This window comes from Sarcophilus harrisii, chromosome 3 (genome assembly GCF_902635505.1).
Source record: "Sarcophilus harrisii chromosome 3, mSarHar1.11, whole genome shotgun sequence".
In the NCBI taxonomy this organism is placed as follows: Eukaryota; Metazoa; Chordata; class Mammalia; order Dasyuromorphia; family Dasyuridae; genus Sarcophilus; species Sarcophilus harrisii.
The window spans coordinates 525,007,705-525,035,553 of NC_045428.1; the positions used below are offsets into that span (position 1 = coordinate 525,007,705).

The window sequence follows — 27,849 nt, forward strand, 5'->3', positions numbered from 1 at the left end:
AGAAAGGCATTGCAATAAGGAGAAAAATGAATTAGGGAGAAAACACTGGGAGAAAATGATGTGCTGCTAATACCTTCCATACTTAGCCTTTTCTTGCTATAACCCTATAGGGAAGGTGAAGGCGGCTACAGATATCAGTCAGCTTCTTGGGCATATTGGATTCTACTAATGGAATTTTAGAGGATACTAAAAGTACCATGAAAATTCCAATCTGTAAAGTAACACTGCCACAGCAATGTCTATGTTGATGACATTGCTTCTCCTTATTTGATACCTAAAGTTCAACTTTTTCCCCCCCACTTCCCCTCCAGAGGGATGACAAGGGAATGAAAAATGGACATTTTCCTCTTTCGGTCCCTGAGGCGTATATGACCTTGCATAACTCACTAAGCTTATTTCCTTTTCTGTCAAATGGAGATTAATGCTCACCCTACCCATATATTAGAGTTGTTGTAAGATTCCTTATTAAACTAGGGAAGCACTTGGAAAAGGTGCGCTTATTCCTTGGAGAGGGTTGAAAGAGAAGGTGCTCTCCAAGGTCCTTTTCCCTTCTTAGAGGAAACAGCATTAACTACCTCTGCAATTTCACTGAGATTTAGATTTAGAACTGAAAGAAATGTTATTCAGCATCTAATTTAACCCTTTTATTTTACAGTGGCCCGGGGAAAAAGGACATGAAGAGCAGCTTACATTTGGGTAAGACTTTCCGCAGATTGTTTATTTTCTCCTCCTAACCACCCTGGAAAGGCCTTCGCATCGCGCCAAAGCGATGCTAGGTTTCATCCTTTTTTTACAAATGAGGCACCTGAGGCAGGAAGCGGTTAAGAGACTTGCCCCATGAGTCAGAGCACGTTTGAATTCGGTCTTCCTCACCCCAGGGCAGGGCCAGAGCCGTGTGGGGCTCGATCGGGGATGAGATCGCCCCAAATGTAGCCAGGAGAGCTGAGAATGGAACAACCGCGCCCAGCTTTCAGTCCCGGTCCCTCCTTCCCTTGATCTGTAAATTGTCCAGTCCAGACTTTGGGTAGGATCTTCGCCAAGACCTTTGAGCATTCTGGGACCACGTTTCATCACCAGTAAAATGGGAAGATTGGATTAAAACGGACTCTAAAATCCCTCCCTGCCTTCAATCCTAAAATTGTTCCGTGCTTCCAAGAAGGAAGCAGAGTCATTAAAAATAACGCGTGAGAGAGAGCGGCCAGCACGGACGCCCAGGCCGCGCAGGCGCACTCCCCTCCCAAAGCCGGTGACGTCATGCGTCACTCCCGGCACCCCCGGAACTGAGCGAAGGACGTCCGTAGCAAGTCGGACGGAAGGGAGAGCACACGGAAGGGGCGGGAGCAAGAGAAAAGTGTTGTTCAGGGGAGAGAACGCGCGGCTTCCGGTTGCTTTCTTCATTCACCGCCGCGATGTTCTCTCGTGTTTCGAGTCTCGGGCCCAACCGCCCCCTCTTCCTTCGTCTTCCCTGCATCCCTGGTGGCTCTGAAGCGGCTACGGAGACTCGGGGACAGTGGTCTCTCCCCGGCCACGCCAGGTACTACCTTTATCCCCTTCTGGAGCCTTGGGGTCACCCTGGCAACCGCGCGCTCCTCGTGCCCCGCCCCCGTGACCTCTGCCCCCGGAGCCTTTCCTACGCCTCTTCCCTGCGTCCCTTTGCCTGGGCCTAACATTGCGCTCCTCGGCCCCTTTCCAGTTGTGTTTGTCCTCATTCGTGCTCCCCTCAGCCCCGGCTTCCTCCCTACCTGCGGGAGTTGGGGGTTAAAAACACCCTCCGTCTCCCCGCTTTCCCTTTACTGTAAGAGTTCGCCCGTAGACGTGCAACAGTAATCAAGTTAGCTGTAAGAATGTATATTGTATAAGAATGTATAGGACTGCTTGCCATCTGGGGGAGGGGGTGGGGGAGGGAGGGGAAAAATCGGAACAGAAGTGAGTGCAAGGGATAATGTTGTAAAAAATTACCCTGGCATGGGCTCTGTCAATAAAAAGTTATTTAAAAAAATAAAATCTCAAAAATAAAATCAAATAAAAAAAAAAGTTAACTGTAAGAAAGTGCATTAGATCATTAGAGGAGAGCTCTCGTTCCAGTTCCTAAGTGCTCGAGCAGCCAACCAGCGTCTGTTGAATTTCATCCTCAGCAATCTTACTTCCTGTTCCCATACTCAATTCAAAGTTCTCCCAGCTTTTATCACAAAGAGCAGGAAGACGGTGCAAGTCACTTCACCCTGTCTGCCTCAATTTCCTTATCTGTAAAATGAGTCGGAGAAGGCAGTGGCAAAGTATTCCAGAGTCTGTCAGGAAAATTCCAAGTGGGGGTCTGGGAGAGTCCGAGGGAACTGAAAACGATTGAATAACAAATGTCCATAAACCTGTGTTTTAGCAGAACTAGATGAGTCTCTGTTCTTGTTTTATCCCCTTTGGTACTTGTCTATCGCATTCCTATTCAGACATCTCCTCTATGAGTGATAGCCACCATCTGCCCAGTGATTGATACTGTTGTCCCATTTGATCCGCACAACGGCTGTGTGATATGGATACTGTTACTATTTGATGAAACTGACGGATCGTGACCTTCCTCAACATTGTCTCCTTACCATAATGAGCTCTCCCTTAAGTTTCATTTTTTTTCATCTAGCTCATTTTTCTAGACATTTAATTATTTGTGTATTCATTCTTTCTTCCATCTAACTAGATTGTAAACTCCTTTGTAGGTTTTTTTTTTATATCTTCAGTGCTTAATTATCGTTTGTCCTTCATTCTTGAAGAGGACCATGACATCAGGGAGGTGATGCCATGATGTGCAAGTGAATTGGATTTAAGTGAGGGAGGACTAAATATTTTTCTGCATAGAGTAATGTTAGAAGGGATGAATATAACAATAAGTTTGCTAATCTTATTGGGAGAGAAGAAAGATATAGTGTGGTAGGCAATACCAGAGATCTCATCCGAGGGGGAAACCAGAGAAAACTTTATGGAAAAGTTAGCATCTCAACTAGACTTTACAAATTGAAAATGTGTGAGAAATGGGGGTGTGCATTTCAACTGTGTGACCAGAGGTATGGAAGTGGGAAAGACCTGCAAGATTTTTTTGAAATATTGAGTTTTTCCATTTCACTGATGAAGATGCAGAAATAAGGCCAAAGAACTTAACAAAATCTATATGAAAATGTTCTTTGCATCAAAAAAAAGAGAAATGTACATTTAATCAACTCTTAAGGTTCCACCTCAGAACATCAGGATTGACAGAGATGACAAAGGAAAATGAGATATTGAGCTGCCAAAAAATAAACATATTAATATGCTTTTAGAGGAGTTGTGGATTGGCACAACCATTCTGGAAAGCAATTTGGAACTAAGACCCTAAAATCATTAAATTGCATTCGCCTTAGCCCATAGTACCACAACTAGGCTGTACCCTCAAGAGATCAAAGAAATACTATGACAGAGAATTGGAAACTGAGGGAGTGGCCACCAATTGGAAAATGTCTAGACAAATTATGTTACATGAATCTAGTAGAATATTGTGCTGCAAGAAATGCTGAAGGAAAACCTAAGAAAATGTATGAAATAATGCAGAGTGAAGTGAGAAGAACCAGAAGAGCAGTATATGCAGTAGCAACATTGTTATGACAGACAACTTTGAAAGACTGAAAAACTGATCAATACAGTGGCCATCCATGATTTTAGACGACTGAAGATCCACGCCATTCACCTGCTGGTAAAATAGTGAGGAATTGTGGAATGAGATATGTTTTTGAACTCTATATTTGTTACTAGAGTTTTATTTTGTTTTTTTTCTCCCCTATTGGGGAGGATGGGAAAATAGGGAAGTGTAAAGGAGAAAAGATAGATGTATGGGGGGCAGCTAGATGACACAGTGGATAGAGAACCAGCCCTGAAGTCAGGAGTACCTGAGTTCAAATCTTGGCTTAGACACTTAATACTTCCTAGCTGTGTGATCCTGGATAAGTCACTTAACTCTAATTGCCTTATTGAAGAAAAAAGAAAAGATAGATGTATGCTAATTGAAAAATAAAAGAAAAAAATTAAAATAAAAAAAGTTGGTAGCAGATGAGACTAGACATTATTGAATGCCTCTTGTTTTTAGTTGTTAGGTGTTAGAGAGCCATTGAAGATTTTTTTAAAGTAGGGTTTTATCTTAAAGAGAGAAATATATGAGAAAGATGATTGCTGGTATATGGGAAAAGTTAGAATATGAAAAGACAGTGTTGGGAAAATCAGGTAGAAGTCTTAGCAGAGGATATGTAAAAGCTGCTAAGGGTATAATTGGAATGTAGTGGAAAGGGAAAGATTGGAGAGAGATTTGCAAGTAACAGTTAACAAGAAATTGGATGTGAGGAATCAAAGATGATTAAAGCTTCAGACCCAGGAGACTGGTAAACATGGTGCTATTAAATGGTAAGGTTTTGAGAGGGGAGGAAAGTTATATTTTTGACTAAAAAGTATACACTCAAAGTCTTGAACACCATTGGAGTAGCAAATAAAAATAAACTCTTCATGTAATATATATATGTATATATATATATATATTTCTTTTTCCTTTTCTTTACTCTTCAAAATATCTTTCCTAGGACAGAATACAAAATCCAAAGATATTTTGGTACAAGCAGTGTGGTCTACAGAAAGAAAAATAAGTCTTTTGTTCCTGTTGCAAAGATTTCTGACAATATTCCAAAGAGCCAGAATGAAAAAAATAAAAATGCAAATAACTTGTTGAATATTATAAAGAGTATGAAAGTTGAATTAGCTACATCAGACGTGTTAGAGGACAGAAAAACTCATACAACCAATAAACAAAGGAAGAAGGAGGTTAAAAACTTGGAGAGGACAAGTAGTGTAAGTCAGAAAGCTGTGGAAGATTCTTCACCTGAGAGGTAAGTTGAATTTTCAATTGAATGTTCCTTGATATGATGGGTTTGATACTCCATTTTTTCCCCCTTTGAATTTGAACTGTTTAAATTTGAGCTTTTAAATAACAAATAAATGTTTTCCCTTCATTCCAATCTCCAGTACTTCATCATGATATGTAGGTGAGTCTAGGTTGTCCAAGACTTATGTCATTGATATATAAATTCTGATAGGTCATACTAAGATGTATAGCAAACTTTGACAAACTATTGACATACCTTCAGGTTATTGGGGGGGGGGGGAGGCTATATTCTGAGAAATTTTCCACTGAGAGAACAAATATTTCCAGCTAAGAATAGATGGAAGTCAGAAAAATTAATCAGAAAGCTGTAGAAGGAGTCTTAAGAGTTTCAAAGTGCCTGGTCGGGTGGAGGTGGAACTCGAAAGAAAGGGAAGATTTGAGAGTAACTGCCTAACAAAATTTCAAATCATGCAGTTACTGAAGAAAAACAGAAACACCACCATTGTAGTAATGACTGAAAAGGTATTGTTAATTTCATTCTATTTATCTGTTCTTAGATTGAAAATAATAAAATTGAATGTTTTACTTTTTACTGAAATAGGTTTAGTCACCCTACTTTGTTAGCTTAGAATAATGAGCTTTATAATATATACATACATATTAATACAAAGTTATTATATGATTAAATGTGCTTCAAGAAGATTTAAAACCAAAATAATATTGGGAATCATAATTTATGTTTGACTTGTTAAGCTCTAAAACTACTGGAGTTATATATAACCTGGTATAAAAAAGAAAGATAGATTACAAGACCATCAGTTTGCATTTTGCTTAAGAGAAAAATGTTGTTAACAGTATATGACATTCTATTTTCTTTCTTTTCACATTCTTCTTTAGTCACCAGTCACTGAGTCCTGAATTAGTGGCTGCTGCAGCTGCTGTTGCTGATTCTCTTCCTTTTAAGAAACAATCAGTCAAATCAGAGTTGCTGAGTCAATTGAGGAAACATGAGACAGACTTCAAAGCACACCAAGGAAAAGAAGCAATTAAAATAAGGTTAGTAAGTGAATGGCAATCTTCATAATGGTTCCCAAAGTAATCATTTTTTCATTTAAATGAGATGGCAATTGTAACTTAATTTAAATTCTTTTTAAAAACATCACACAAGTTAAAAGTTTTATCCATCAAAAAGCTACTTTAAAAAATAGTAAAGTAAAAAGAAACTGGTAAACTTAGAATCTCTTTTTAAGGAAATATTCCTGTGAAAGGAAACATTTTTCTAAATGAAATAAATTGCTAGATGTATGTCAGCATGACAAAATACATTCTTCCTCAATTCTTCATACTCTTTGACCTTTTATTTTATTAATTACAAAATCTCTACACTTAACCATCGTAACATTCCCATAAGCACAAAATTTTGAATGTAAATTGCAGAGAAAGAGAAGCCTAATTATCATATATACAAAGTTATACATTTCAAAATTATACTAAAAAAAAATCAAGGTGAAACATTTACGGGTTGAGGTGAATTTTAAAAGCATTTTGTGGAGGACTTTGGAAAAACTAGAAATCAAATTTTACTAGAGGAAATTTGTATGCCAGTCTTGGTAGCTTCTGTTATATTTACCTGTAACATTTTTTCTTCAATTTTAATTTGATAGTTTTTTTTTCCCTCCTTAATGTGTTATATATACCAACTCCAACTCCACTTTCTAAGAAGTTTTAAAGGTAAAAAAAATAATAGATCTGGATTTTGGTGTAAATGTTCCACTATCTGCCCTTCCCCCACTTAATAGTATTTTATTCTTTTACAATTACATGTAAAAATAATTTCCAACAATAATTTTTATAAGATTTTGAGTTCCAAACTTTTCTCCCTCCTTCCTTTTTCTTCCCTCCTCTCTAAGACAGCAGGAGTCTAATATACATTGTACAATCACATTAAACATATTTCCATATTAGTCAAGAAGAATCAGAACAAAAGGGAAAAACCACACACAAAAAAAGTGAAAATGGCCTGCTTTCAGATTCCATAGTTCTTTCTTTGAAAGTGTATAACATTTTCCATCATGAGTCTTTTGCAATTATCTTAGATTGTTGTATTGCTGAGAATAGTTAAATTTAGCATAGTGAATCATCACACAATGTTGCTATTATTGGGTATAATGTTCTTCTGGTTCTGCTCATTTTAGTCAACATCAGTACGTGAAAATCCTTCCAGGTTTTTTTTAATTCACCTACTCATTTCCAGTATCTTCTTAAGCCCAGATTTTTCTCTTTATTTTCAGTTCCTGCTTTGATGTTTTCATTAACTCAAGAGGTCTTCACTATGCAGATGATTCCTAAATTTATAGTATGAGTCTCAATCTCTCTGTTAAGCTTTATTCTTGCATTACCAAATGCCTTGCAGTCTCTAGATCTGAATGTCCCATGAGCATTTCAAATTCAACATCTAAATGCAGTTCATATTTCACTCAAGACCTATTCCTATGCCAAATTGCCCCACTTCTGTTGATGACATCACTATTATTCAACTCATCCAAGTTCACACAGTTGGGATCATGGCTAATTCTTCATTCTCTTCCTATCACTATATCCAGTAGTTGCCAAAGCTTAGTAATCCTATCTACACAGCATTTCTTTTTTTTTTTTTTTTTTTAATTTTAATAGCTTTTTATTTACAAGTTATATGCATGGATAATTTTATAGCATTGACAGTTGACAAACCTTTTGTTCCAATTTTTCCCCTCCTTCCCCTCACTCCCTCCCCTAGATGGCAGGATGACCAATACATGTTAAACACATTGGAAGATAAATTAAATAAAAAATAAGTATACATGTTCAAACCATTATTTTGTTGTACAAAAAGAATCAGACTGCTGGGTCAAGGGTATGCACAGTTTGATAACTTTTTGAGCATATTTCCAAATTGCTCTCCAGAATGGCTAGATGTATTCACAATTCAACCAACAACGTATTAGCTACACAGCATTTCTATGTCTTATACCTCTCCATTCACAACCTTGACTCCTATTCAGGCCCTTGCCACTTATCTCTTGGACTCTTGAAATAGCTTCTTTATTTGTCTCCCTTCTTTCAGTTTTTTGCCTTTCCAATTCATTACCCACCTAGCTGATATATTGATATTTCTAAAAGAGAACTGAGTCACTTTCTAGAAATCTTCAGTGGCTCCCTCTTAACTCTAGGATAGACTACAAAATCCTTAGCCTCTTATTTAATATCTTATGCCCACCTTATGAGTCTTATTCCATATTATTGCTAATTAAACTCTCAAGACAGTCCCTCTTCTTAAGGAATTCACATTCTAATAGAATAGAAAATGATAGGCAGTTTCAGCTAAGTAAGTTGGAAGGTGATGATGGTTTTTAGGTTACAGAAACAAAGCAAATGATTATGCATTTCCTTTAATGTCATTTCCACTAATAAAACCAAAACTGTTTTAGTTGTTTAACCATTTGACTATGATAAGGCTTTTGGTGGCATGAAAGTTGATTCCCTGAATGATGGCTCTTGGAACTGGGTTGGAAGCAGAATCTGGGTGATGGGATTGAGGAATGGAAGGGCTGTTGAGGGCATATAGGGGTCCTGGATTATCTCCATGAGGGCCTAAAGGAAAATTGTGATGGAAGTGATAATGGTCTTGACTTGCTTGGCACATGCTACTTCTCTTTCCTTCAGGGTACCCTGTTACTGCATCTAATTGCTGATTTGTATCTGAATTCCTGTACTTTTATCAGTTCCCTCATTTCCCGAATTGGGCAGTTTTTCAGGTTTTTAGATTGAGCAGGTTTTTAGCCTTTTTGCTTGAGTCACTTTTCAGTTTCACTGACAGTTTTCATTTTGTTAATTTTTTCAGGAAATTGGTTGGTTTTTTTTCCCCTCCAATACATTTATACAACTGGTTCAATAGTTACTAAGCATCATCCTTGCAATGAGCACAGTGCAAGGAATTGAGGGAGATACAAAGTTCACCTAAAACATATTCCTTTTTCTCAAGGAATTTTTTAAAACATTAGGGAGCACTTTACCTATATATAGTCTAGTAATAGATACCCGTCAGTAAAGCATTTATTAAAGGCCTACTAAGTGCCAGACACTGTGCTTCTCTCTTCCCTTAGTGAACTTACATTCTTTTGGCAGAAATAAAAGTATATAGCTATATATAAACTACATATAAAATGTATTTCATAAATAAAAGTTGATAGAACATGGGGATCATGAGCTAATGGAAAGTAGCAAAAGGCCATGTGTAGAAGGTGGTGCTTGAGCAGATTTTTTTTTCTTTTAAATTCAATTATTTAATATTTTTATTTTTCCCCAGTTACATCAAAAACAATTTTTTAATATTTGTTTTTAAAGCTTTGAGTTCCAGATTCTCTCACTTATCCTCACTTCCAGGCCCATTTAATTAAGAAATCACATGTAAAGTTATGTAAAACATTTCCATAAAAGTAATGTGGGAAAGAAAACTTAGGTTTCCCATTCTAAAAAGAAAAAAAAAAAAAAATATATATATATATATATATATATATATATATATCTCTCAAGAAAAATGAAGTGAAAGAGTCTGTGCTTCAATCTGTATTCAGACACAAATCAGTTTTTTCTCTGGGTTTGGATAGGATTTTTCATTACAAATCCTTCAGAGTAATCATGAATCCTTGTATTGCAGAGAATAGCAAAAAGTCATTCACAATTGACCATCTCAGAACATTGATTACTTTGTACCTTATACATTTCACTTTGCTTAAGTTCAGGAATAATTTTCCAGATTTTCTGAGAGCATCCTACGAGCAGATTTTCAGGGAATCAATAAATTTCAAGGCAGAGGTAGGTGGGAGACCATTTCATGGACATTGAACACCCAACTCTAAGGCACTGAGCGAGGCAGTAATATAGAAAAGTGTATTTTTCATATTTTCCATATATTTTCCACTATCTATTTGGATGAGCTAATGAGCTGGCCTCCAGTCAGGAAGCCCTGGACAAATCGTGTAAATTTCTGAGAGCCCCAGGCAACTTATACACTAAATTTGCAGAGCAGTTAGTCTTTATTGCTAACACACATTTACTCACTGGAGAGCTCTCTAGTTGATGAAGTCACAGGTTTAATTTTGACCAAAAACAAAGGTACTTTGCTTATATGATGAGTCTATTGGAGGTTAGGAAACATTGAAAGGGAAGATTGCTACCAATTTGGGATATTAGAAAAAAAGTGATGATGATGATGATGTTGAAAAAAACTGTTATTTGATGATGATAAATAAAGGATAAAGCATTTATTAAGCCTCTATTATATGCCTATATTAAGTGCTAGAGATACAAACAGAAAAAACTGGGTCATTGCTTACACTCTAATTGTGAGAGATAGTACGTGAAAAAAGTTTAGCTAAAAGCAAATAGAAAGGTCCAAGAGTCTCTTCATTACATTAGGAGATCAGATGGCAGCATCAGGGGGCTGCCAGGTATGTAGAGGCAAGGCAGGTGGCAGGACCTAGGGGACTTATGGGGGTATTGACAGTGTAGTTGCTAAGGCAACATTCTCTATCCCCTTGTGTAAAGTAGAGTGAGTGACCTCCATCTCTAAGCTCTTAAGCAGGTGAGTAGCCCAGGAGGAAGGGGCAAGGCAAAAGTGAATTCACAGTGATAGTCTTAGGAGACAAGTCAGCTTTGTGAAGAGCACTTGAATGCTAACATAGAACAAAAGTCCTGTATCAGAAACACTGATGGAAGCATCAGAGCATCTAGGTTCATCTCCCACTTACCAGCTAGATTACTTTGGGCATGACATTTAATTTTTTGAAGAGCTCATTTTACTCATCTTTAAAAATAAGGGATTTAGACTAGATGATCTCTATAGTTCTTATCTCTTGACCTATTATCCTGCAGTCATAAGATATATTAGCAAAATGTTAGTCATAATGGCCTTTAAAATTTTGTTTCTGTGGAATTATCAGCCAATAGTGTGATACAAGAAGATGTTGTGGGAAGGGAGTAAAGACCAATTGTATCTTTGTTTTGTTTGGAACCAATTAGTTATATGGCTTCACAAGTTATGTGCCCTCAGTTAAACCTTATCGTCTTCATATATTAAAAATGAATGAATTGATCTTGAAGGTCATTTTCATGTCTAAAATTCTGTAATTCATAAGTGTTGAAATGTGGGTAATCCTTAAACTTGTAGTTTTTGCTTGTTAGGATTATTCGAAAATTAATCTAATTCAAAGGATTTAAAAAAAAACTTAAATATAAAAGTGAGTAAAAATTTTTAATAGATCTTTATGAAAAGGTACACATTTAGATTTTATAAAGATACATTAATGTTACCTGGAAATTGTCTTATAAAACAAAACTGTTGTGCTATTTGTAGTCAAGGAGTGATTGTACTTGTCCAAGATGATTTCAAAGGGCTCATGTTGAAAAACATTATCCAAATTTAGGAGAAGAACTGATAAACTCTGGGTGCAGATTGAAGCATACTTTTTTCATATTATTTTCCTTGGTGTTTTTTTTTTTTTTTGAGTGCAACATGGCTAATATGGAAATATATTTTGTATAACTTCACATATATAATTGATACATTGTTTTTTTTTCACAGTGGGCAAGGGAGGGATTGTAAGGAGGGAGAGGATTTGTAACTCAAGATTTTTTTAATGTTTAGAAAATCCAAAATACCTATTTAAACAAAAGCAAACAGTATTAGAATTTTTTTTTAAAGCAAAGAAAATGCTTTTGTGTCCCCCTTTTTTTTTTTACCTGCCTAAAATTTTATAGCCTTTGGTTGTGTAATAAAATATGAAATTATGAAGTGGGGGTAGGTATTCCTTGTTCTTTGGGTACTTGCCTAGAAAGACCACAACTCGCAGCAGGAAAGAGGTGCTAATCATACTTTTAAGTATTGAAGGCAAGAAGTCATAAAGGCAGAAACAAACAACAAAAGACTTACAGAGTCAGATGTTGATGTTCAAGTAGGAAAATGTTATGATGAAGAGGGAGAAGGGAAGAATATTACTCACATAATCATAGATTAAAGCTGGGAGCACTAGGCAACATTTATCTGATGAAGATAGAAGAGGACTTGGGGGGGCAGGAATTTGAAGTTTTATCTATTTAGGAATTTGGGGGTGGGAAACATTAATTAATATATACAAATCATTTCAACATTATCAGTAGAATTGTAAAGTTAACATGTCCTCATTATCTCAAAGTTAGCAGGACCTTTTTTTGATGTTCTACAGGTCTGGAATTTGTCTGGAATTAACAGAACCCTGACAGCATTATATCTTGATAGCTTCTGCTGATTCAGCACATATTACCAGGATGTGAATTTTGGTTAATATATGATATGATTTACAAATTATGCTTCTTTGATCTTTGGGACTATTTGTATGTTACTCTCAGCTTCTGCTTTTATCTCTGGCTATTAATAGTACTTCTTATACTGGCTACTTATAAATTTGATATATTGACTAGAAGGGGAGAAAGTTTCAGAAGGACCAGAATACGATATAGTTTTAACACAGTGTTTTTTTTTTCTTTTTTTTTTAATGTAGTTCTTGGGATCATTGTTGTATCATTTGCTTTCCTTTATTTCTACTTTTCCTTGTGTGTTTTGTATTTTTCATATCAATATGATATTATTATCTTAATATGAAATATATTTGGCTATTATCTAGTACTAGACTTCCATGTTGTTTTCTCAGTATTATTTTGTTGCAATTAAAAAGCTAATTTTGATCAGTAAAGAAATTAGTGATTGAAATAGGAATGATGAAAATCTGTGGAGAATTTTATCATTTTAAAGTTCCTGATAGAGCCTTTCTCCATTTGATAAATGATCAGTGGAAAAATGATCAATTCTCAAAGCTATCTAACATGTGAAGAAACACTTCAAATCACTAATAATTGGAGAAAAGCAAATTAAAACAACTATGTGGTTCTGCTTCACACTCATAAGATTAGTAAAGATGACAAAAATGGATAATGACCTGTTAGATGGACTAAGGGTAAAAAAGACATTTATTCACTGTTGTTGGAATTGTAAATTGTAAATTGGTATAACCATTCTGGAAAGCAATATGTAACTCAGTTCTGAGAGTTACAAAATTGCATTGCCTTTGACCCAAGGAGATCTTTTCTGGATCAGTATCCAAAAGAGAGCAGTAAAGGAGCAAAAGGGCATATATGTATAAAAAGTATTTACAGGAGCTATTTAGTAATAAAGAACAAGAAACTGGGAGGGGGGGAGGTACCTATCATTTGGTAAATATTTGAATAAGTTATATAAATGGCTAAAATGATGTAAGAAATTATGAAGGGCATGAATCAGATATAAACTGAGATAGTCAAGTTTTTTTATTTTTATTTACTGTAAATTTACAGTAAAAGATGTAAATCTTTCAGTTTCTAACAATGACAGATTCATAAACCTTTTCTACTTCTAGCTGAGAAAAAGTAATATTTAGAGATCTGAGTGAAAGAATTTGCTCAAACTTACAGTAAGTGAGAAATAATTTTATAGATTCTTAAAAATCATTCCCTAAAGTCTTTTACAATAACAACATCCATAAAGACAACTTTGGTAGATTTCCAGAGGATTGGTGATCTATTGTGCTACCTCACTTCCTAACAGAGAGGTGATGAATTCAAAATATAAAATGAGACTTTTTTTTTACCTGAACAATGTAGAATTTATTTTGTTTGTCTGTGAATGTCTACTATAAAAGTTCATGATTGGCAATGAATATGGACATATAAGACATTTGGATTTTAAGGAAGTAAATTTCAACAAGATCAAAGAGAAAACAGTTATAGCTCTTTGGCCTGAGATTGTAAAGTAGAAGACAGTTCAAAAGAAATGGAAGAGTTTCACAAATGAAAGTCTGCCAACACAAAGTGAATGATAAGATTTTCCAAAGAGATCTGATAAGTCTAGATTTAAAAAAGATTACAAGAAGGGGCATATGATTAAAGAAGTCTTCCAAAGTGGCATAGACCTACAAAAATAGAATCAAGAACACTAAGGCTCCAAATGAGACTTGTTTTTTTAAAAGGCTGGGAGTAGAGACAGAGTTACCCCCCTTCCCTTCCCTTGCCCCCCCAAAATTTATTAAAATCTGGAGGGAAAAGGAGGATGAAGTCTGCTGCAAGGAACACATGGTATAAAGCCAAACAATACAGTGAAAGAGGAAAACAGGAAATATAGGTAGAGAGAGACCAGGTGACTATTTTGAGAGTTCATAAGGATATTAATATAGCTGTTAAGGTTTTAATGAGTTGAGGCACGATCACTTTATTTCTAAGATTTCTGTGTTCCTGTTCTATGAAAGACTTTAAGGGATGAAGTTTTTAAGAATCTATAAAATTATTTCTCACTTACTGTTAAGTTTGAGCAAATTCTTTCACTCAGATCTCTGAATATTACTTTTTCTCAGCTAGAAGTAGAAAAGGTTTATGAATCTTCATTGTTAAAAATTGAAAGAGAATTTCTAGATGAATTAGTGACCTGAAGTGGCTTTGCTGTAGATTGTAGTTATATTGAAATTATCTTTTGTATTTTTAAACTCAGAACTTCTGGTTTAAGTTTGAAGGACTGTTATAGTTTTTAATGCAGAAATCCAAAGAACAAATTATAAGAGATAAAATGAAAAACCTTAAAGAGCTGTAGTAAGGGAATATTACCTGGTATTTTGTATGACTGCCGATTTATACTTGTCAGTTTTAAAGTGTTTATAATGATGATATAAAGATTAAGTAACATGAGTCATCATTACATGTCAGGAAACCTATTACTGTTTTGTGGTTCAGTGTTCATTTAACCATTTCTGTTTAAGTTTCAGTGACATAATTTCAGATATGAAGATTGCTAAGTCATCTGCCCCTCGAACTTATTCCAGGCCAGACCGTCAAATTCAGTTTGATGAAGAACATGGATTTTTGTCTGCGAAAGAATTGGGGGATCTTAATCCTAGGAAGAGGTACTTTAATTCTCAATTTTTATTTGCTCCATTTTCCTAACTCAGACTATAAATTTTCTTCTATTCTCTTGGTTATGGATTTTGACTATGTATATTCCTGTCCACAATGTATTAGACAGAAAAGATGCATTAAAATCTATCCTCTCAGTCTATATTGTCCCATTCTGTTCACTGGAAGAGGATTTAGCATCTGTGTACATATATTATTCTGGGAGCATTCATATTATATAGGCTGTTTGAAATCCTCCAATATTGATTACAGTTTTCCTGATTTGGACTAGGTAAACCAGACCACATATTAGAGAAGCAGTCTTTATTTGGCAGCTTTGTTTTCAATTGTATGTTAGTGACATGAAGTAAAATTGTACCAGCTTATATTAACATATTCTAATCATTCTCTACAACAAGGGAAAACCTTGGAGTTGAAACTTGCTGCTGCTACTCTAAAATATAAAATACCCCAAAGAAATTTTTGAAATGATAGGTCATTTCATTTATAATGGTAATTTATAAGATGTCCATTCTTCTTTTTTTTGTTGTTGATTCTGCACTTTAATTAGCTTCCATGGGCTCAGTGATCATGTCTACAGAGATGACTTTTAAGTCTATATACAGCCCTACTTTCTCACTTCAGTGTTAGTTTTGCCTCACCAGTAGTTAATGGACATTTCTGTCTGCATCTCATATTTGTCACATTCAAAGAGTAACTCATAGTCTCCACCTCTCACCTCCCTAAAACATCCTTCTTCCACAATGACATTCAAGTGTCTACTATGTGTTAAGTCCTAAAGATTCAAAGATGAAAATAACAGCCTCTGTCCTCAAGGAGCTTATATTGAATTAGAAGGGATACAACACCTGCACACAATGAATAGACAATAATTTCAGAAGAAGGAGAAAGAATGCCTTGGTAGACATTGGCATCTGACCACTGTTAAACTGCTAAATCAGTGGAATTTTGTTGGTATAACTTCTTAGATTTTTGCAAAATATTTGCTATCATCTCTTATACTATTCTTATGAAAAAGATGAAGATACGACTCGAAGAAAGTTGTAATTATATGGATTCAGGCTAAGCTGTTAATGATAGGAGTTCCCCGTTGGAGTTATCTGGAGATCTGTGCTTGCCTTTGTGATCAGTGAATTTTTTTGTTTTTTAGTTAATGTAATAGTAACTTGAAAGACATATAGATCTTTACAAACACACATACACCCTGTAGGGGACACAAACCGGGAGATATAGCTTACGTACTGCATGATAAAGTCAGGATTTAATAAGATTTTGGCTGACTAGAATAACTTTAAAAAATTTAAATCTGAAACAGATTAAAATGGTACAGAAAATGTATGATATTTCTGTCTCCCACCCTCTTTGAAGCACTTATGATGGGTGAGAAGTGACCATCAGAACCTGGGAATAGTACAGTTTAAAAGAGTGATTTCTACCCCACCCTCCCAGCTATATTTTGATATCTTGTTTGGGAAGGTGAGAATGCCATACTCACTCCCCTCTTCTCAAATGTCTCCCAGTTATGTCCCACCAATTAGAAGATTGTTTATATTAATGGACTTCCCTATTAAAATACTGGGAGTTTAAGCTGATCAGCAGTTCCTACCTTGTTAATCAGCTAATTAGATGGCTTAATGCCTAATTGAGATTTCTTCTGTGGGAGCACTTTGAAGTGCTAGGAAGTGGGGAGGAGTTGTTATTTCAAGTTCAGAGCAGACTTGGAGGGCTTTGAAAAATCCAAAAGACTGTTAAAAAAAAAAAAAAAGGCACTATAGAGTGGGAAATTGAAAGCCTGGAGGTTGAAAAGAGGAGGAAAAAACCCAATTCTGCCCTGATTGGGAAAATGGCTTCATAAGCTATGGAAAATTGTCTTTCTGCCTTCAATGCTGTAGATTGCTGAGCTTCATCTGTCAATGGAAAATAATTTTACACAAATAGGAAGGCTTTAAATTGCTATGTCACACTACTCAAGCTTGCCAGATTCATTTGCCATGCAAATATATGTGTGTATGATCCAAAGCTATGCTTTCATTGGCTGTAGGAAACTTGGGATGAGGAAACTTCTATTACCATTGCAGATCAGTAAATGTGCTCTGCATTTTAAAGGTGTAGAGTTGCCCAGAGTTCAGAGGCACTTGCCCAAGGCTATGTGGTTAGTATTTATCTAAGAAATGACCTGAACCCCTGACTTTCTGATTTGCCAGCCAGTTAATGTACTGAGTTTTTAGATCGAGAAGGCTAAAAGCAGTTCAAAAGACCAATTAAAAAGCTGGTTTTTAATATGTCACATTGGCATTTCACTTTGAAAATTTTGCAAATAAGAGCAGGAAACAGTGAAATATGAATCTTCATTAGAGTGAACCATGTTTGCAAAAAGAATGAACTTCAAACAGGGGAAAAAAGATTAACATGTCATTAGTTATGATTAAATAAAAGACTATTAAAAACTATGGATATTCGAAAGACTGAGACTACTTTATGAGTTGGAACATTTTAATTTACCTATTATCTCTTACAATTAAATTTTACAATATCTTGTACAATTAAAAAGATCAGAAATGGTATGCTTGATGTTGAAGTTGCTAAATTAAGATTTGATAGTTTTGACATTACATTGGATTTTCTTATGACTAAAATAGAAATGAATCAGATATAAAATTTTGGGATATTATATTATCCTTTCAGTAGGAATTTTGGAGATTCAACTGTATTGCCAAATTAATTGTCTTATGAAATAAAAATTCAAATGTGTAAGGCTCATTGTGTCTTATTAAAACATCTGGTTTAGGTCAGTTAGTTTTAACTTCTACCTTAAAAACATTTCATGTAAAATTTTGTTTTTATAAATAACTTAAAATTGGAGCATATAAAAGTGATCTTTTTTTTTAAATAGCTTTTTATTTACAAAACATATGCATGGGTAATTTTTCAACATTGACCTTTGCAAAAACTTCTGTTTTAGCTTTTCCCCTCCTTCTCTCCATCCTCTCCCCTAGATGGCAGGTAGTCCAATACATGTTAAAAGTGTTAAAATAGATGTTTAATCCAATATATGTATACATATTTATACAGTTATCTTGCTGCACAAGAAAAATTGGATCTAGAAAGAAAGTAAAAAAAAAAAAAAACCTGAGAAGGAAAACAAAAATGGAAGCAAACAACAACAGAAAGAGTGGAATGCTTTGTTGTGTTCCACACTCATTTCCCATAGTCCTCTCTATCTGGATGTACCTGATTTCTCTTCCATTACTGAATAGTTGCAACTCGTTTGAATTATCTCATTGTTGAAGAGAGCCACATCCATCAGAATTGATCAGCATATGTTATTGTTGTTGAAGTGTATAATGATCTCCTGGTTCTGCTCATTTCACTTAACATCAGTTCATGTAAGTCTCTCCAGGCCTCTATGAAATCATCCTGTTTGTTGTTTAATATTCCATAACATTCACATACCATAACTTATTCAGTCATTCTTCAACAAAATAGTTTCCAGTTTATTGCCCCTAGGAAAAGGGCTGCCACAAACATTTTAGCACATATGGGACCCTTTCCCTTCTTTGAGATCTCTTTAGGATATAAGCCCAGTAATAACGCTGCTAGGTCAAAGGGTATGCATAGTTTGATAACTAAAAGTGATCTTAGAACATGTTTTCCTTCTTTGGTTTTAGGAAAGGATTGTTCACGGGGAAGAGACTTAATGTTTTCCCTGTGGATGAAACAACACCTGAAGAGATACCTGAAACAGGTTGGTTATGAAACAACAGCAACATTACTTTTTCATGAATCCATTTCTCAAAGACCTCAGTGCATAGTGACATATTTGCATAGTAATAAAGTGTCTGAATATTCTATCCTGTTAGTTGCCTAAATCTTAGAGAGAAGTAATAGCTAATTACATCACTGGTTTCTCTGAATGAACACTCTCCTTTCTTGTAGTAAATTAAATGCTCTCAGTTATGCGACTACAAAATGTTATTCATTATAACAGTTATAAATAAAGAGGATAACCATATTCTTTCCCCCTTGTAATTAGCTTTTATCCTTCAAATTCTCCTATCTTCTTTTTTAAATTCCTCAGTTTAGTTATAATTAGAAGAATAATTTTAAAATATGTTACTTAGAGACAATGTATTAAGTACTGCTTCATTTCTTAAATAGTCCTGATTTCATTTATCCCTCCACTGATGTATGTTGCAACTCTAAATGAGTTGCTGTAATTAAAAAAAAAAAAAAAGAAATTTAATAAGGTACCACTTATTAAGGACCTACTGTATGCCAGGTACTCTGCTAATTGCTAGAAATACATAAAGAGCCAAAAAATAGTCCTTACTCTCAAATTGCGAACAGCCTAATGGGGAACACTGGGAGCAAAAAGATGAGTACAAATAAACTCTATACAGATTGAATCGGAAATAATTTAAAGAGGAGAGCCATTAGTCCCAAAAGGGGTTGAGAAAGGCTTCTCGAGGGCCATTTTTTTGTCTTTCTAGTGAAGAACTCATCTTTACTTGCATAGACAGCATTCCCAGCTTCTTGAATTACCAGAACTTTTATTCCATTTGAATAATGCTTGCTAAACCAGCATCACCATGTTAAACCATGACATAATGAGATATTAGGGTAGGACTCCAGCAGAGGAAATCATATTTAAAATGTTTCTAATATTGGTGGCCTCCAGAATTAGTTTAAAACATGGTCTGAATGTTTCTTTAACTTTTTTTTAGGAAAGAGAAACTCATTATCTAAATGGCACATTAAGGCTGAAAGAACTTACCAATTACAATAAAATGGTGAATGATACCCACAGGACATTTATCCTGACATTTTCTAAAAAATGTTTGGAAGAAAATGTATTAAGTGGTTCTAAAGCCACTTTGGATTATAAATATGACTTAGTTATCTAACTTATCTGTACAGATTCTATAGTGATAGTTTTTGTAGAATGTTGTTAATTAGATTTTAATTCAAACCACATCTTAAAATGTTCATTGTATACAAACTTAGGCTGATAAGTCGTTAAGTTGAAATTCTAGGGTCGCATTTTATGGAAAGTTGATGTCAGAGGGACACCAAGCTGAAAAAAAAAAAATATATATATATATATATATATATATATATATATATATATATATATATATAAGCTTCAAGGGGAAATAAGAAAAGTAAGGAGGGCAGAAATGTGAGGAAATTGTAATTTTGTTATTTCTTAGTTATTAAATTTTTTTTCCTTTTCTCCAACTTCTGAGTGAGTTGTATTACAAAAGTTTGTTTTTAAATAAATTGGTAATTTGCAACAAATTTTCCTATACAAACAATGTATGCAGGTATTACATTCCACAAAATATATTCCTGTCTATAGATAGCCTATAGAAAACTGTTAAACCTATCATGGCTAATCTTATAGACTTGGCAACATGTATAATGTACACTGTAAAAGGAAATACTAAGTAAGGCATTGGGAATCCTATTTCCTCATGTGCCACCAAAAAAAAGATTAATTCTATAAATATATCTCACAACTATTGCCCATGAAGTACATGGCAAAAAAGTAACAGGTTTTGTATGTGGGGGTGCATAGAAAACTTTATATCTAGTTTCGTGTGGTCTGGATCTTTGTAAATCATTTTCTAGATTATTTGAAAATTGATGAGATATATTGACATTGCAGAAAGTATGTACTATCAAGGATGATACTGATATAAATATCAGAAATACTTCCAAAGTCTTTGAAGCCCTTCTCTTTCAAAGGTTACAGTTGAAGTTCCTGGATGCTTTTTTTGGTATTAGTGATGATAGTTACATCATTCTTGTCATATATTGTAGAGCAGACAAATAGCCAAATCTCAAATAGGCAAATAGCCAAAACTTAAATGTTTAAACTACTGTGAAGGATGAAGAGGCCCATCTGTATGACTCTCCTTTGTTCATAGCTTATGTCTTTATTTTCTACACTTAGTTATTATTACTTGAAACCATGATTGCTACTGTGTTATCTTTGCCTAGTAGGTGGAAGAGGAAGAGACTGTATCCCAAATTTAATTGTCATCTTCTTAATTTGTTTCCACATGAATGAGATTATTAGACCATTTTTAGAATATTTGAATCAGACTTGCAAAGATTGTATTTAATTATCTACATATGAATGATGACATCTGATTATATTGATATATTTTTATCCATTCAAACAGTGAGCTGACTCTTAATAACTTATAGTGCCTGCTGTTTATGTTTTTAAAGCCTTTGGGACAAATGAATAAATCAAGGGGTAAGCAAGGTGACATACAGCTCCGCCAGTTGGACATTTTAAACTGAATGTTCTGCAGACATCTCAAACTCAACATGTCTAAAACTGAACTGATTATCTCTTCCCTAAGCTCTTCTCTCGTCTAAACTTCCTGTTTCTTTTAAATGTATTGCCATTCATCAGTCTCTTAAGATTTGAAATCTCAGCATTATCCTTAACTCATATTCTTCATCATCTCACATGTCCAGATCTTGCCATTTCTGCCTATACAACATATTTCTTATTGGAATTATTCTTTATGCTCACATAATTACCACCTTATTTCAAGTCCTTATCAACTTCCTGCCACGATTATGGTAACAGCCTCCTAATTGCTCTCCCTGCCTCAGGTCTCACACCATTGCAGTCTATCCTACAATCTGCTTCTAAAGTAATTTTCCTATAGGGTAAATCTTACCACGTGTTTGCCCTATTCAATTAACTTCAAAATCTTCCTATTGCTTCTAGAATAAAACATCAAATCTCTTTAGCTTTTAAAGGCCCACATACATTGGACCCAACTTATGTTTCTATTGTTGCTAGTAATTACTCCCCCATCCTACCTGATTTTTTGTGATTCATCCATAAGGGGTGTTTCTGTTTTTAACATATAAATGTACTTCATGGCTTTATTTCTTTCCACTATTAGCTATTCTCTCTGCCTGCATACACTATTAATTACTTGCATCCTTTCTTCCTGTAAGACACAGCTCAAGCACCATCCATTTCATGAAATTGTTCCTGATTTTCTCATGCTACTGATGCCCTTCTCCCCAAACTACCTTATATTTAACTATTTTATATATATGTTTGTATCCATTCACTTTATATTTATGCTGTACATATTATGTATGACCTTTTCTTTCCTTCATATGGAACATAAGATCCTTATGGATAAGGGTTGTGTGAAGACTTATGTCTTCAGTGCCTGGCACTGAATAACTGGTTCTTCATAAATGCTTTTTGATTTACAGTGATAAAACACAGGAAGCTTGTACAATATGATTCATTCTGAAATCTTAAGAATTAAAGGGGGTTTTTCTACTGGGAATTTTGTGAGAATTGTTAGGAATAGCACTGATCATATGATTTGTGTTGATACCTTTACCAGTCAGCTCAAAACAAGAAATCCTTAATGTTCCAGATACCAGACAGTTATTAACAAAATCTATTTCAGTTTTATTAATAACTAGCATTAATGTGGGAATTTGTTTTGTTTGACTATACATTTTATAGGAAAGATTTTGTTTTTCTTGTTTTCCCAGTGAAGAAAGGAAGTAGAAGGGAAAGCAGGTTGATCTTCTTTTGAAGAAAACAATTTTAAAAAGAAAGAGAAAGCATTTTTATGGTATTTTATGGTTTATTAAGTATTTAACATATATGATTTCATCTAATCATCACAATTATGCTGTAAGATATATACTGCAAATATTCTTTTTTAAAGCTGAGGAAACCACAGTTAAGAAAAATGAAATTTCTTATTGATATTCACATAGCTTAAAAAGGGCAGGCTCCATATCCAACATACTTTCTATTAGAGCACACCTTAGTCATGAAGGCATTCTTACATAAAATACTACAAAGTGCATTACCTTTGTAGGAAAATACATTCTTATTTATTTATTTATTTATTTTGAGCAAATAGGAAGTCAAACCTTCTCCATATTAGAAGAAAGCTTAATTCATTCAGGTCAAAACAGTAATAACCTTTTTAGTAGTTCCTTAATTATAGCTAATAAGCAAACAAATAAATAAACAAAAATAATAAAAGTGATAAAAAATAAATAAGCTTTATTTTATAAATATCATAGATCTAAAAACCTAGAACTAATGTTCAATTTTAACTTTTTGCAATAAAGATCTTTATGGTTATACTTATTTGAAGTAATTTGTTTGCTACAGAAACATCACCGACACTTTGGGATGTGGAATTTGCTAAACAATTAGCTACAATAAGTCAACAACTTCCCCAGAATGCTTTTGAAGAGATGATCCAGTGGACAAAAGAAGGAAAACTTTGGACATTCCCAATTAACAATGAAGCTGGTATGTCTTCCCCCCCCCAAAAAAAAAAAATTAGGAGATGGAAACTTTCTGGTAAATTTTCTAATTTAAGCTTCATATTTGTATATTATTTTGACTAAATAACTAAATATTTATCTTAAAATGGATTTTTAGAGAGGTTTGAGCTAAGAATTTTAGATTTCTTTTTATTCCTGGCAACCTAGTAAGAAATTTAAACATGAAAAATGACAAGTTAAATGTCAGTTCTTGATGTCATAGAATAATAAAGATTATTGTATCCATTTAACTAGTCACAACTTTTTACATTCTGAAGAGATGATGGTATGTCAGATTTTGAGTTTGAGTGCTTTTTCTTCGCAGGACTTTAAGAATGTTACTGAGGGGCAGCTAGTTGGAGTAGTGATAGAGCACCAGCTCTGACATCAGAAGGCCCCAAGTTCAAATCTGGCCTTAGACACTTAACACTTTCTAGCTGTGTGATTCTGAGCAAGTCACTTAACCCAATTGCCTCAGGAAAAAAAAAGTTACTGAATGATCCATAAGGAAGTAGGTGCAGAGGAGAACTGTACATGTTTGGCATATATTGGGATTGCTTGCTGTCTGGAGGATGGGGGTGACAGGAAGGGAGGGAGAAAAATATGGAGTGTGCAGGGTTTTGCAGGGGTGGATATTGAAAGCTATTTTTACATATGTTTTGAAAATAAAAATCCATCATTAAAAAAAAAAAAAAAAAAGAATGTTGCTGAATTTGAAAGGTCTTATAGGAACTTTCCGTGGGATGCCATGATGCCCAGAAAAGTTATTTCTATAAAGCCTAGGAGGCCTTGAATGGCTAAGAATCTGTGGCCTTTTTTCTGTTCTGCTTGAAAGCTGAGCTACTTAAATCAAGAGGAAAACATTCTAGCTATATTGTATGTGCTTATCCTCCTTTGCTATCAGTTAAAATGTATCAAATATTTTTTGAATATTGTTTTGAATAATTTTCTTCAGAAGAGAAGCCATTGAATTTCTATGGAGAGTTGGAATTGGTGTAGCGCCAAACTACATAAAAATGACAACTACATAGGTCTTAAGAAACTTTAAATAGAATTTTAGGTTTTTTGATTTTTAATTAGTATTCTAATGGAATTTATATTTTGACATGGAAATATTTTTTAAAAAACATTGTATTAGAATAATAGAATGAAAAAATTTAAATATGCCAGTTTTTGTTCTTTTATTTTTAAAGAAGCTTTTTTGAGTCTTGCTGAATTTTCTCTTGTCATGTTTGCAATTTTACTGTGCACATACTTATGTATTACATATGTTTATGCATGTTTTAAATACATGTGTATATATCTTCATGGACATAAAAAAACAAAACAAGATGGAATTAGTTAAAAAAAAAAAAAAACCTTTTCATCTCAAGAAAATGATTTGATTTACTCCTAAAAAATTCAGTGTTTAATGCAAATTGGGTGCTTTAATCACTGACAAAGTTAACAACATTTTGATAAGGTGGTGTTTCATTAGATATGGCCTTGTATTATATGTTCTCAATAGCTACTTGTATTGCTGTACATTTTAAAATTATTTACAATATAACTTGAATCTGAAATGTCAATAGTATTTCCTAGTGCAAGTGGCTACCAAGTATGGTTATAAGAAGGTGAATCAGGGTACATCGTCATAACAACTATGAGATTTGTATTTCCATTCCATTATTTCCATTTGACAAACAGTCTTGAATTTCAGTGCCTAGCAAAAATTTATCTTAAAGTCGATAAAGTCATTGAGAATGTTTAGTCTCTAAGAAGGGGGGAAACATCTGTTTTGATCAGTCGGGGAAGAAAAATGTGACAGGTATCTATATACACTGCATATTATTGGTGTTACAGTGTAGGAAAAGGAGGTGTCTCATTTCCAGCTCCTTAAGACATTTGAATATCTGAAGGAAAAACAGGAAAGAAACCATGGAAACTTTTTCAATTTGATCTCCCTCTTCACCACACATTTGTAAACTTCTGAAGACTTTGAGGAACCTGCACTGTGACCTGGTTCCTCACAATAGGAGGCTATTTTCCTTTTGTTGTCCTTGGTATTTAATTTTCATTTTTAAAAAGGGGTTATCAGATATCATGTTTTTCTCATTTGTCATTAATAACTTCCATGAAGATTTACACACATTCCTTTTGGCAAAGGAAATTCCATTGTTGCTTTACTTAAAACAATCTTTATTCTTTATGAAATAAATTAGTTTTTCTTTAGTACAGTGAACAAATGTGAGCATTGGAACATTATAATGAAAATGACATTTTGTATATTTACAGTTAACTTCTCTATGTCTTTTTTTTTCTGGTATCAGAAAGTTAGGAGTGTATGTGTGTAAGAGAGAGACAGAGATAGAGACTGAGACATTTACATATGTATGGCATTTAAAGCAGCATCTAAATTAACTTTTAAAATTCAAAGTAATTTCAATTCCTATTTTTGAGGCTCTCTATTTCACAATTCTTCATAGTCCTTGTACATTTTAAGAGGCTATCAACTAGGTACAGCAATATTGTTTTCCAGGTTTTAAGCATTGGGTTGGGGAGAAAGTAAATCTTCTGTGGATTTGACTATTCAATAAATTTAGGAACAATATAGCAATACCCAGTTAGCAAGCTTTGTTCCTTGAATATGTACCCAAGAAAGAATTTTTAATCAAAACAATAATAATTCCATTTGGGGAAATAATGAGATGTTATCTGAAGTCAGTAATTCTCTATTTTGAATTATATCAAATATAATTATTTTGACTACTTGTTCCCTTTTCATTGCCACATTTTTACAATACATGACAAAGAATAAGCCAGTCTGCATATGCTCAATTTATTTGATGGCCTATTTACTGAGCATCTATTTTATGCAAGGTACTCTGCTTGAAGTAATGACACAGAAATTTTAATATTGTTATAAGAGCTCCAGGTAGAGCCCTTGATAGTATGTTCTTTGACACAGTCAGAAGACCCTGTTAGAACTGGCTCATGGGGTTAGTATGGAGAGAAACCCAGGGCAGAGATTCTAAATCTTTTTTTTTTGCATCATGGACACAAAGAAAGTAGAAACATAATTCAAAGTGAAGCAAAAATAGTTTGGAGATTATTGTTATAAACTAGTGCTTTTTTTTTTTTTTTTGACATGGCACAAATATTAGAATGGTACTGGAATAAGTTCTTAGAGACCCTGCCATCCTCCTATGTGTATTTCTTAATTCTATTTTATTTTTTCATTTCCTTTAGCAGTTCAATCCTAAAATAATAGGTGTTTTCACTTGAGACAGTCTTGGCTAAAATGATTACTGACCCCTGATAATACAAGGGTAGTGAGAAACATGATTTGTCTTTCTCAATCCTTGTACTTCTTCATAGACTCTCTTCCCTCTCCCATATCTTCTTTATTCAATCAGTGGACTTCCAAAAAATAATAAGTAGCTAGGTCACTTTAAATTTAGGGGATAGGGATTGGATTTGTGGTTTCAGTGTTGGATGAAGAAACTACCTTTGCCATTCAGATTGGTGTCTTCTCTACATCTCATACATTGTTGGGTCTGTTTCTAATGTCATGGAAGGATGCTTATTTAATAGATTCTGCAAAAATACTTGTTTTCAGCTTACAGTGGGTTGCTTATTTAAATGGCATTGCTGTCTTTATGTGTATCTCAACGACATTATACACTATAAAAGGAAAAAAAATCTTACCCCCCCAAAATAATTATGAGAAATTCAGAGTTAACTATAGAACTAGTTTACAAAGACATATATGGGAAATAAATATGTTCATTTTTAAGTGTTTTGTGAAATTTTCTTATTTTTAATCAGTGGAAAGATCAATAAGCTGATTCAGTTTTTAATATATTTCTGATTTATAATTGTATATACATTCAAATTGTATGTGTTTTGGCTCTTTTTCTAGGTATTGATGATGATGGTGCTGATTTTCATGAACATATATTTTTGGACAAATACCTGGAAGGTTTTCCAAAACAAGGACCAATTCGTCATTTCATGGAATTAGTTACTTGTGGACTCTCAAAAAACCCATTTTTAACTGTTAAAGAAAAAGTTGAGCATATAGAATGGTTTCGGAATTATTTCCATGAAAAAAAGAATATTCTTGAAGAAAATAACATTCAATTTGGCTGAAAACATGGACATTTTTATTCTCTTGGAGATGCACACTATCACAGAATAAATAGAAATTTCATTTTTCTCTTTAAGTTAACTTGTGGTGAATAGTTATTGTAATTGATTTGCATTACAAAAATTATTAAGTTGTTTAAGAGATTAGCCATGGTGGCTGAAAAATACTCTTAGTTGTAAGATTTCATTATATTTTATTAGATAATAAAAATTATTCCATGAAAACTGTCAAGTAACAAGGATTCTTAAGTATTTATAATGTTTCAGGCACTGTGCTAAAAGCATTGGAGCTATAAGACAAAGGTGAAACAGGAAACAGTCTCTGCTTTCAAGGAGCCTCCCATGGATATATGTGCTGACAGCAATAAAAAAAAATTAGGAATTATATTTTACAAAGAAGAATTGAAGGTAGAATTGCTTCTTTTGTATGAAAGGCTAAAATGTTCCATGCCTCCATAGGGGATGCTGTAGAACAAAGC

The 27,849-nt window shown here is 34.1% G+C and overlaps 1 protein-coding gene across 1 annotated transcript; it reads left to right on the forward strand.

The window, feature by feature from the left end:
• Window positions 1-1,302: 1,302 nt before the first annotated feature.
• On the forward strand, window positions 1,303-27,537 carry MRPS31 (mitochondrial ribosomal protein S31). Its single transcript, XM_012545256.3, has 7 exons — window positions 1,303-1,534; window positions 4,590-4,892; window positions 5,786-5,944; window positions 14,746-14,889; window positions 18,568-18,644; window positions 23,085-23,228; window positions 27,144-27,537. Exons 1-7 carry the CDS (start codon window positions 1,410-1,412, stop codon window positions 27,371-27,373), a joined length of 1,182 nt encoding a protein of 393 aa, XP_012400710.2. The 5' UTR covers window positions 1,303-1,409; the 3' UTR covers window positions 27,374-27,537.
• Window positions 27,538-27,849: the final 312 nt, after the last annotated feature.